We start from the raw sequence: 12,768 nt of genomic DNA on the forward strand, positions 1-12,768 counted from the left end.
CAAACTAACATGGTATTGGTACAACAGTAGACACATGGACCGATGGAACAGAACAGAGACCCCTGAAACAAAGTCACATACCTACAACCAACTGATCTTTGACAAAGTGAACAAAAATAATGTGGAAAGAATATTCTATTCAGTAAATGAGCTGGAAAAACTGGTTAACCATATGCAGAGGAATGAAACTGGACCCCTTACTTCTCACCGTATACAAAAATTAACTCAAGGTTGAAGAAAAACCTCAAACTATGAAAATCCTAGAAGAAAACATAGGAAATACTCTTCTAGACATTGGCCTAGGCAAAGTATTTGTGATGAAGGGTCCAAAAGCAAATGCAACAAAATAAAAATAGACAAATAGGATTTAAACTAAAGAGCTTCTGCATAGCAAAATAAAATATCAACTGAGTACAATGTACAGAATGGGAGAATATATTTGCAAACTATGCATCCTACAAAGAACTAACATTGAGAATCTATAAAGAAGTTAAACAAATCAATAAAAAGTAAATAAGCCCATTATAAAGTGGGCAAAGAACATGAATAGACACTTTTCTAAAGAAGACATAAAGCTGCCAACAAACATATGAAAAAGTACTCAACATGACTAATCATCAGAGAAATGCAAATCAAAACCACAATGAATTACCATCTTACACCAGTCAGAATGCCTATTATTCAAAAGTAAAAAAAAAAAAAAAAAAAAAAAAAAAAAGATTTTGGCAAGATTGTGGAGAAAAGAGAATGCTTACATTCTGTTGCTGAGAATATAAACTAGTTCAGCCTCTGTGAAAAGCAGTTTAGAAATTTCTCAAAAAGCCGAAAATAGAACTAACGTTTGACCTACAATCCCATTACTGGGTATATACCCAAAGGAAAACAAATCATTCTACCAAAAGACCTGCACTCATATGTTTATTGCAGCACTATTTACAACAACAAGACATGGAATCACCCTAGGTTCCCATCAACAGTGAACTGGACAAAGAAAATGTGGTACATATACATATAGAATACTATGTAACCATAGAAAGAATGACATTATGTCCTTTACAGCAACATGGATGCAGCTGGAGGCCATTGTCCTAAGTGAATTAACAAAGAAAATCCAAATACTGTATGGTCTCACTTATAAGTGGGAGCTAAACATTGGGTACACAAAGACATAAAGGAGGGAACAATAGACACTGAGGACTCCAAAAGAGGAGATGGAGGGAGGCAGCAAGGGTGGAAAATCTGCTTATTGAGTTCTATGTTCACTACCTGGGCAATGAGATCATTAGAAGCCCAAACTTCCCCAGCATGCAATATACCCATGTAAGAAACCTGCACATGTACTCCCTGATTAACAAATAAAAATAATACATTAAAAAGGAAATATATTTAAGGTAAAAAGCATTATTCAGAGTAAAGAGGGATATTATTTAATAAAAAGGAATAATTACTAAGAACTTAACTCTAAACCTATTTTATATACTGGCATAGTTTCACAAAGTATAATGGGAAAAATTCCAAAATTACAAAGGGAAGTTGCCAATCATAGTGGTATACCTTAATATAGCTCTCTTAGAATCTGACAGATCCAGTATAAGAACATTAGTAAGATAAATACCACAATTAGTAAGTTTGAGCTAAAGGTCACATATGGAGCCTTGCATTCAAGAAATGACATGCATGGAATATTTTTTATAAACAAAACATGCACCAGCCTGCACAGGAAGTGTATATAATTCCAAAGACTCAATTTCATGAAAACCATGAGTATAATTTCCATAATGTAATTAAATTATAAACAAAAAAAGATGGTCCCCTAAATCCTAAAATGGCTTTGAACTAGTAAGTGTAGTTTTAGAATTGAAAGGGCTATATATTAAAACTTGTAGGGAAAAATTAATACAGAATATTATAATTCAGAGTAGTTGTTGCCTCTGAGGAAGAGAAGTGAGAGAGAATAAGGGGATTCTGGGATGCTGGTACTGTTCTATTTCTTACTCTCAGTGATGGTTCGTAAATAAATCTACACAGTTTGTGATAGTTAATCAAATTGTATACTTTTGATTTGTGCATTTTTCTGGATTTATGTTATCCTTCAATAAAAAGTAAAAAAAAAAAAACCTATGGGATACAGCTAAAGCAATACATAAATGTATGTTTATATTCTCAAATATATACGTAAAATACGTGTGTGTGTATATATAAAGTATACATATATATACACACACACATATAAAGTAAACATGAAATATTGAAAATTCATGGGCCAAGCATTCTACTCAAGAAATCGTGAAAACAAATAATTTACAGTTTCTTAGAAATGAAGGAAGTTCCTAGTGAAAAATATTGACATTGCAGAAGAGGTTAAAGAAAACATTAAGATTAGGATTCAAGAGCCTGTTTATAAGCCTCCTCAGCAGGTTCTTTTTGTCACATTACCTAAGCGTATAGAAATAGGATGTGACAATATATTTTGGGTAAGTCCATGAAAAACTGGAAATGATTCTTCCAAGTCACAGCAAGCGAACCATGTAGCAGTAAGTAGCCAGGGAGCGTCAGGCTTAGGTGGGCGTTCCTATTTGAAGACAGAAAGAAAATGAATAACAATTCACAAAGGCAATCACAAAATATACTTTCACTTTGTCCAACTGAAAAATCAAGCTCTAACAGTAAGTTAAAATAACCATTTTCCTAGGACAAGTAGTACAATATGGTGAAATAGAAACGGTGTTGAATCAATTCTAATTGTGGACCTTTGCACAGAAGTACAGCTGCTAAAAACTTTTCAGATTGACATTTACAGAAAACAAAGTTGATCAATTAAATCTGCTACTTTCAGCCTGTTTTCCAACACCCCACACCAATCTTTCCCCACTCGCCAAATATTCCTATGGTTAATAATTTTTCTCTAGAGAACGAGTCTCCAAATCAGATTACCAGATGTTCTCACCCCGAGGAGACAGAGAAAGCTGAGTATGGAGCAGTATCAGTAGCAAGACAAATGGCAACCTAATTCCAGCTCTGGTAAGTGTTTGCCTAATTATTTTAGATATTCTCAGAAACTTCTGGGAGAAGTGTTATGCCATTTGGCAATATTCCGTGAAGCACTTACATGTGGGCAAACAGTTTTAAAAGAGACAGAGAAATAACTGTGATTGTAAGACAGAAACTAGTTCTTCAAAATTTCCTGAATATTTGCCCAGGGTTCCCTACTACATTTAAAAACAGGTTTATTGAGATACAATTCACATACCAAGCAATTCATCCATTTGAAGTATATAATCTAATGATTTCAGTATATTCACAGATGGGTACACCCACCATCACAATTTAGAACATTTAATTTCTTCAAAAAGATACTGTGCACTCATTAGCCATTACTCCCCTTTATTGCCATCCCTTGAGCCCCAAGCAACTGCTAAACTACTTACTGTCTCCATATATTTGCCTATTATGGACACTTCATGTAAATCAAATTATATAATATGTGGGCTTTTGTGACAGACAGCTTAGTGTTTTCAAGTTTCATCCATGTTGTAGCACGTTATCAGTACTTCATTCCTTCTTATGGTTGAATAATATTCCATTGTATAAATATACCACATTTTATTTATATATCAGTTGATGGACATTTGGGCTATTGGACATTTGGACATTTCCATCTTTTGACTAGTATAAACAATGCTGTTATGAATATTCGTGTCCAAATTTTTGTGCAGACATATGTTTAACCAGTAAGTATAATGGAAGTATTCCAAAAACTGAAAAAACCCCAAATCTCAAATGCTTCTGGGCCTAGGCATCTTGAATTAAGGAATACTCAACCTGTAATGCACTGTAGCAACTCTGAGCATGCACCCTTTACCCAAAGGCTTCTTACTGTTACTTGCTTATTTGTTTAATAACTGACTGGATTATTTTAGTGGAGTCTCTCCACAACCCCTGTACAACATTAAGCCTCTAATGTTGCTCCTCAAGGGGTGCAGCCTTAGGAATGCCCACAGTTACCCTGGGATGTTCATAGCTTTTTCAGGGCTCTTTTTGATAGTTTTCCTTGACTGCATCTAGCTGTCAAGCACCACTAATTGTGGGCTGATTGCTCTAATGTTTTTAACAATGCTCTTGGGGACAAATTTCTCCTCAGACTAAAACATTCAAATTTGGGCCCATTTGAAGGAGTTGCTAAGGTCAGTGTTTGGGTTTTCTTCTGGTCTTTGGCAGGCTTCAGTGTCTTCTCTTAATCTCTGGCAAACCAGCTGGTTTATATGTTGTCTCTCTGTCCGGTAATTCCATCAGTTTCCTTTCAATTGCCTTTCACTACAACCTTTATTGTTTTAGACAGCATCATTAGGCTTAAACTTTTCCATACTGTGTTGGAAATGAAGTCAGTTACTCTGTGAGGAGATAAGGAACTATCTGTTTTATGGGTTGCTTCTCCCACTCAGGCAAAATCCCAGGGGCATGACAATGTTGCACTTTTCGCAGAGGCATATTCCAGGAGCTGAGTACGCCATGGGTGGGAAGACAGTAGCCTCAGGTCTCCTCAGCTTGCCTCTGCCATTGATGAACTCCTATCTTAGGAGCTGGAACAACAGCGATGCTGCACCAAACATGAAGCCTCAGTCTCCCCAGTGGGGGCTGGGTGGAAGAAGGCAGGCCCACCTTTTGGCTGTACTCAACTGGAACTTAGCTTCAGCAGTAGGTAGCTGTGGGCAGGATGAGAAATGCTGATGTCCTGTCTTTCTCAGGAATATGGCCCTTTAACTGGCAGTGGGGAGTAAGCAGGAGCCCTGTGCTCTTAGCTGCATCAGTCTGGAGTGCAGTTCCTATCTCACTAAGCTGGGAGCAGGAAGGGAGGCAGTGGGTCTAGGTTCAAAGACCACAGACTCTTGCTGTCCTTACTGAGCCTCTAATAAATTATCTCAAATAAATGTTTATTCATTTGCTGTATGTGCCTGGGACCATTTCCAGATAGTTTAAATGATCCTTACATAATTTTCAACAGTTTTGCTGGGGAGCAGGTATGTGAAGATCCTCACACTGTCATGCTGGAAGTGGCATTTCCCTGTGTTACATCTTGATCCTAGATAAACCCCTCAAAGACTCTTAGATTAGTTAATGTTCACAGGCATTTACAAATATCTAATGCAGAATTCTGAGTGGTTTTGCTGTATTTTGATCTCTAATAATAATGTGTAAAACAAATCACTGGTCTCTGCACAAATTTTAATGAATTTTCCAGGAAATAGATATCATGTAAAGTTTTCTGGTTATGCTATTATTACATGCTAGCATCATTTTTTGGATTCCTGGCATTAAGAGAAAATGCTTTAAAAAATGTTTGTTCAACCCATGGCCCACAGGCCACATGCAGCCTAGGATGGTTTTGAATGTGGACCAACACGAATTCGTAAACTTTCTTAAAACCTTATGAGATTTTTCTTTTGCGATTTTTTTTTTAAAGTTCATCAGCTATCGTTAGTGTATTTTATGTGTGGCCCAAGACAATTCTTCTTCCAATGTGGCCCAAGGAAGCCAAAAGACTGGACACCCCTGTTTAAAATATCATCGTTTAAAAACATTAGTTGTACAGACTGAATATAACCAATGAGAATAGCCTGGAGACCTCAATTTGCAGAAATCCATTTACCTTGTCCACATGTAATAGAAACCTGCAGATGCTTGAGGCTTTGTGTATCGGTTCCAGTTGTTTCTATTTGTCCCTAAATTCTAACTGTTGTGGTTCAATCCTGGAAATGCCTACTTCTGCTCACAACAGCCAGTCTCCAGCTGCAGACCACAGCATCCCCCTCTGCCTTTTGTTGTTGCGACCTTCTAGAAAGGTCATCTGGATTTTCTCATCTGGATTTTCTTTATCTAGTGCATCCAGTCAACTCCAGATTCCATGGGGCATGTATCTCCTTCCTCTCTCTCCTCCCATCCTGGACACTCTTCTTTTATTCTTTCTAGGTCTCTTCCAGAGCCCTTTTGTTGCACCATCTCCTTGCATAATGATACAATCTTGTCATAGGTGTTTGGAACTCAGTGCACATTTTTCCCCAGAAAAAGTTTTATGTATGGAAGTTGGCTTCCAAGGTTATTCCAGAAAATCTAATTTAGATCCTAACGAATGTAGCAAAAAACAATGTAGCACTTACGATAAAAATAGAAAATACTAGTGTCAAAACGTCAAATGAAGTGACCATATAAAATATGCCCCCAAATACATTTCTAAAAATAATTATTAGTCAAGAATCCTTCCAATTTCCTTATGTCTACCATGAGGAAAAAGACAGTTTAATTAAAAATAATTCAGAGAAGTTTCTGACGATGGTAATTTTAAGTTTTGAGTTTGATGGTATTTAAAACATATTTTAAACTTTTCAAAATATGCTGTTCATGAGAAGTAGGTGGTTTTGGAATGGACATGGGCTTTGGGAGCTCAGACACAGGTTTGAATCAGACTGTGTCATGCACTAGTGTGATTTTGGAAAGCTCTTTAATCTCTTTGAGTCTCTGTGTGAGAAAACTGTAAGAAGAGCTGTTGACAAGGCTGCAGTGAGGAAGGAAGGGCAAAAGCACACAGGGCAGGGCCTGGCTGAGTGGCTAACAGCCAGCAGTAGAGTGAACTGGCTAAGAGAGCAGGCTTTATAGACTGCAAGTGTTCAAATCCTGGTTCCAGGTCCTATTAAGTGTGTGATCAGGACAAGTTACCTAACCTTTCCGTGCCTAACTATCTTATCATAGACTAGAGATAAAAATTAGGAAATTACCCAAGAAGAATACTGAGAGGAATAAGGGAGTTGATATACATAAAACACATAGCAAGCTCTCTGTGAATATGAACTGTGATTACGAGGATAAGACACATTAAGAGAGGAGTCACAGAATATGTGTGTATGCAAGACGGATGGGGGTCAGGGAGGAAGGAACATCTGGTGGAGACGTCTTGTCTGGACTTTTTCTGGGAGCATGGGGTGCTGCGAGTCAAATAAAAGCATCAGGTTCAACCTCCTAGTGATACACTGGGGTTCAAATACTGGCAAACAGGTGCAGATGTCAGGTCTGCAGGGGCCAAGGACAGGACTTGAGACTTGCAGAGTTGGACAGAGCCAAGAATTTAGAGTGGAGCAGAGACCAAATTGTAGGCAAGGTTTAGGGGCTCACCTCTGTGGGCCATTAGCTTTGTGGTACGTGTGTGGGTTAGGCCAGTTTAAGGGACTGGAGCAAGCAGGACAAGCAGATGAACACGAAGAAGGGAACTGCAGCAGAACTCGTTTTATAGTATTACAGAAGGTGACAATCAAGTCATTTTGTCACTTCCCATGCTTTATAATGAGATGTATCTCCAGGCAAGAGACGGTCATGGTTTTTAAAAAAACTATTGCTAAGTCTGTGAATTACAACTTTTACTGGATTTTAACTCTTTACATTTGTAAGAGGGTCAGCTTTTCAAAACATGTTCACTTCTATTAGCTCATTGGTTACTCCCAATATTCCTTTTCTATAGGTGAGGATAGTGCTCCATACAGAGGCTAAATGATACATTATACAGTTAGTTGGAGGCAGAACTGAGTTATAACATGGGCCTCCTGACCTCAATTCCCTCCACTGGACCACAGAGCCAAATGTATGGCCTTCAGCCACCAGAGTCACCACCGAGCACTGGTAGGTGCTTGTGGGCTCTATCTAGAATAACGATCATAGTATTATTCTGTTTTCATGCTGCTGATGAAGACATAGCTGAGAATGGGTAATTTATAAGGAAAAAGAGGTTTAATGGACTCACAGTTCCATGTGACTAGGGAGGCCTCACAATCATGGCAGAAGGTAAAAGGCACATCTTACATGGCAGCAGGCAAGAGAGAATGAAAACGAAGTGAAAGGGGTTTCCCCTTATAAAACCATCAGGTCTCATGAGACTTATTCACTACCACGAGAACAGTATGGGGGAAACTGCACCCGTGATTCAGTTATCTCCCACCAGGTCCATCCTACAGCACATGGGAATTATGGTAGCTACAATTCAAAATGAGATTTGGGTGGGGACACAGCCAGACCATATGAATCATCATCTAAATGAGAATCAGGTACCTTTTCCAATCCTGCAGAACCTCGGAGAAAGAAATTCCATTCAGCATCAGTTAGGGTTCCTTGCTGACGCATCATCTCAACACAGAGCATAAAGCTGTAGATGAGTTTATGTTGTTCAAAAAGTCCTCTTGAAACATTGACATAAGCAGTTAGGAGAGTTTGTTCTAGCAGTATGTCCAGGCGCTCTTGTAGATTTTCCGTCTTTACAGAAGTTTCAATGGTGGTATTGAACAACTGTGTGAAAGAGAGCTCTATCAACGTCTCTGATTTAATTCATTCTCTGTAGAGAAGAAAAAATCTCTGTCTCCCTTGTTCGCATTCAGTGAGTAAACGGCAGCACGGGAGATGAATACAGTAAGTCCTCAATGTGGCTGATAGGTTCTTGGAAACTGAGGCTTTAAGTGAAATTATGCACAGCAGGTCTCTGAATTATGAACAACCTTGCATTCAAAGTCATTTTGCTATTACACTGATGAGACCAAAAAAATTGATTTCATTATATGTCATTTTGCTTAACAAAGTCACAGTTTCCAAGAACCTATTCTCAGCATTAAGTGAGGACTTACTGTACTATGAAAAAGTCTAGAATTCATCCCAAAGTGATATATGATATTTGTTTTCTACACTCCCCTTTCTCTCCTATTTTTAAGAAATGGACTAATGCCAAGTTCTTGACAAAATTCAAAAGCATCATCTTGATGTGAGACATGAAACTTTGGAAAATGGTGGTGAGCTGGCAGGACCAGTTTTTTAACATCTTCAACCCAGATTTGATAAACCCTGCATTTTGGGGTGAGAGATGTAAGAGCAAGGTAAGCTCATGCTTATTTCTTAGCACTTCCCCAAGATAATTCTTAGGGTGTAGAAATAATGTGCTAGAATTTTCCTTGAAATTTAAGAGAAACTGATTTTGGTGATTTTAAAGGAGATTTCTACCCTGTTTCCTACCTGTAAATTTTGAAAGGAGAATCACTAGCACAAAGGTGCCCCATATTATAAAGATATTGGTAAGGCAGTAGAGATGGTGGCACTGAGGGATTAGGCCTGACGTAGTCCTACCCATTTTCTGCAACTTCTAAGTGGAGTGGAAGGAAGATCAAAAATTTCTAAAGGTCCCAGGCTGTGTGAGGAAGCTGAGCAGAGCCTGAATATGTGGCCTTCCATGGAAGTCATGGAACAAGGAGGGATCTTGCAGCAGAGACTCAGGGAAGTCCCACCAGGGCCCCGAGGAACATGTGCTTGTGTCTCAGGATCTGCAGCCTGAGGGGTAAAGTGGGAAGGGAGGTAGTACCTGCCCAATCCCTGGGATCAAGATATATGTTCATGGTGAGGGCAGACCAATCAAAACAGACTGGCAGCTAGAAGCCCGCTAAGGACCAAAGCAGATCAGGGTCAAGACGTGTCCTCCACTCCTTCCTAGAAATACTGTGCTGAGGCTGTGCAGGCCTCTCCTACCCACCTCTTCTACTAATAGGATGGAGCACAAAGGGAAAGGGCCTGATTGTGTCAGTCTCCTCACCAAAATAGGTCTCCATTCCCCCACGTTAAAAGGGCTTAGAGGAAGCCTACAATTATTGTAGGGAATTGGGAAAGTCCTTGTTGATTCTCCTGAAAGTTTGGTTGACAAGGGTAATAGAGTTTTGTTTTAACACACTCAGGAGAAAAGAGGACTCAGCCCTCTTTAACAACCTAACAAGAAGCATAGAGGTTAAAGCCCAGTGAATATGTGATAAATATGGTACCAAAATACAACCGGTAAATCTCAAAATTCTCTAAAGAATTTCACTGTGAAATGGGTTTGGTAGAGGGTATCCTGGCCAAGACTGTCATCTACAAATATGTTTTGGATTTCTGGTTTCCCTTCTAATCTGTAGAACTCCAGAGCTTTGATGATTCATCCAGTATCGCTTTTACTTTCAGCCCAAGATATTTTAGGGCCTTTTCACTTTTATTTCTTGAAGGAGATTTTAAAACCTTGAAGAGCATAAATTCCAAAACACCCAGGATAAGAAAAGTATTATCAAAAAGTCACTTAGGTGGCATTACAGGATTTGGTAATCCTTATTTTGCTTGCGTTAATACCTGCCAACTAAAGGAAGGGAGCAGAGATATGAGAACCCAAACCCTTGCCTCTAGGAATTGAGGTTTGAACCCAGTACAGATGGCTTTTAAAGACTGCTAAAATAAACATCTTGTTGAAAGACAGCCCAGGCCTATCTAAACAATTTGACTCCCATTTCTTTCAATTCCTCATTTCCATTCTCTCCTGGAAACAGAAATTGTTCCTGGACCTCCAACCATTATCAAGGGTACTAAATAAGACCTCTAGAGAAAAAATCAAGCTGTCATAAGAATTGTTTGACTATTTGAAGTTCAAGAAGAATTGTTGGAATGTTATATGCAGAGATCAAAACAGACTCTTCATTCATGAAACACTCATGAGCATTATGTGGCGCTAAGCACCATTGGGGATATGGGATGGGTAAGGCTTCATTTTTGCCTCCTGGGAGTTCAGGCTCCAGCAGGAGAGAGAAGAAAACCACACAAGGCAACGTGGGGTACATTATGCCAGATGAAGCATATCAAATGTTTTGGATAAAGACTGCTGAAACTGTTTGCTACTCTTCCCATTGAGAGGTGGAGTCTAAATCCCCTTCTCTCAAACCTGGACTATCCTAGTGATTTAATTGACCAAAAGACTGTAGCCGAATTGATGTTGCATGAAATCCAAGATTAGGTCAGAAGTCCTAGAGCTCCCATCTTGGTTTCTTTGAACATCTACTTTGGGGAGAGGCCCTTTTGGAACCCAGTTGCCCTGCAGTGAGAAACCCAAGCCACGTGGAGAGGCCACTGCAGGTGCCATGGGTGACAGCCCAGCCATATGAGTCAGCCATTTTGGACGTTCATTCCAGTCAGCCTCTAGATGTTTGCAGCCCCAGTAGCAGACTTTGGTGGAGAAGGTGGCATTTGGGTTGGGAGGAAGGGCATTCCAAACAGAGGGAGTGTCAGAAACACAAAAGCATCCAGTTAGTCTTGGGAATGTAAATGGATCAATTTGGCTGTTGCACAGGAGTTGTGAGAAATGTGACTGGAGAGATGAAACAGGGACAGGCTGGATGTGGCTTTGAATTCCAGGCTATAGAGTCTAAATTGTGTTGATGGGCAATATCTGTGAAAATTCATTTAGGACCTAGGTCTGTGGAACAGTGTTTTGAAAACACTAGGCCTAGACTGGCCTGGCTTCCAGGTGTGTGAGCCAGCATTGACTATACAGGGGCATATAACAGGAAATAGAGATGTGTTGCAGGGAAAGAGCTTTATGTTTACTATTCTCCACTGTTTTCTACTGAGTGGCACGTATGGAGGGAGAGGCCTTTGTTGACTGAGTTATGTCATGGGTAGGGTATAAGCATGGATGAACAGAAAAGTAAGAGTAAGTTAAACTGTTTTGCCCAGAAAAGGAGATAGTACTGCCAAGAGGGAGTAGGAGCTGATGGGAAGACTGAGCCAGGGACGCTGTGGTTGGGTGGGCTGAGAGGAGGCCACTGGCCCCTGAGAGAACCTCTGGAGTGAACCTCTGGAGAGAACCTCTGATGCAGATGCTTGGTAAGTCTTGCTGTGTAATGAGTAATGCAAACTCTCTGTCTTCCCTGGAAGTCTTTAGCAAAATTGACATCGCCTGCTGAAGCTTTGTGGCATTGAATTTGCTTTTTGAAAAAACGAATGCTGCTACAAAGAGGATAAGGAGTGAAAACATCCTACTCACGAGACAGCAGATGAAATTCAACTGTGAATATGAGATAAAGAAGAGAGGGTGAAATAAAACAAGAGTCTCATAGTCATATGGTGAAAGTGGGACAGAAACAAAGGAAAGAGATCCCTCTAAGTCAAAAGTGGGCGCAGGGAAGGAAGAGGGACAGGTTTTTGCATAAAAGGTTTGGGAAATAAAAGATACTTAGACCAATTTGGTTAAGGTCAGTGCTGTTCGGACTTGAGATACAACAGAAAACACTAACAGTGGAAAGGAATCTAGATTACTGCAGAGGATGTCTAAAGAAATGGGACTGAGCTGTGACTCTTAAGAAAGAAAGGCAGGCATGAAGGAAAATAAGCATGCTAGTTAGTTAAGGAAGTCAGGAGCAAATGAAACTTGCAAAGCAGCTTTTTTCTCTTCCTCTACAGTGTTCTGTGCATACTGGGCAATCAAATCTTTAAAAAAATTCTAAATTTTATATATACACACACATATATATATAAAATAATCACTAACTCTATTCTAAAAACCGCATCTTTGGAAGGGCTGGTGAAACCACTCTTTTTTTAAAATTAAAAAAAATTTTTTTTTGAGACAGAGTCTTGCTCTGTCACCCAGGCTGGAGTACAGTGGCACGATCTTGGCTCATTGAAACATCCACCTCCTGGGTTCAAGCAATTCTCCCGCTCCAGCCTCCCGAGTAGCTGGGATTACAGGCACCCGCCACTATGCCTGGCTAATTTTTGTATTTTTCGTAGAGATGGGATTTCCCCATGTTGGCCAGGGTAATTCCTGACCTCAGGTGATCCACCCACCTCGGCCTCCCAAAGTGCTGGGATTACAGGTGTGAGCCACTATGCCTGACTGGAACCACTCTTGAACCATGTGTGCACCTGGGAGATTCTACCTGATAACTAGACTTA

At 39.7% G+C, this 12,768-nt stretch overlaps 1 protein-coding gene across 3 annotated transcripts in view; it reads right to left on the bottom strand.

Moving 5' to 3' along the window:
* The window catches only part of DNAH6 (dynein axonemal heavy chain 6), a 368,310-nt gene that overhangs the window by 82,299 nt on the left and 273,243 nt on the right, over positions 1-12,768 (bottom strand). For all 3 annotated transcript variants that reach the window (XM_050754693.1, XM_050754695.1, XM_050754692.1), the window contains 2 exons: positions 8,092-8,325; positions 2,437-2,572 (listed from right to left, as the gene is read on the bottom strand). In XM_050754693.1, coding sequence (XP_050610650.1) covers positions 2,437-2,572; positions 8,092-8,325 — 370 coding nt within the window. The remainder of the gene's footprint in view (positions 1-2,436; positions 2,573-8,091; positions 8,326-12,768) is intronic.

The sequence above is a fragment of the Macaca thibetana genome, chromosome 13, assembly GCF_024542745.1.
Source record: "Macaca thibetana thibetana isolate TM-01 chromosome 13, ASM2454274v1, whole genome shotgun sequence".
Classification (NCBI taxonomy): domain Eukaryota; kingdom Metazoa; phylum Chordata; class Mammalia; order Primates; family Cercopithecidae; genus Macaca; species Macaca thibetana.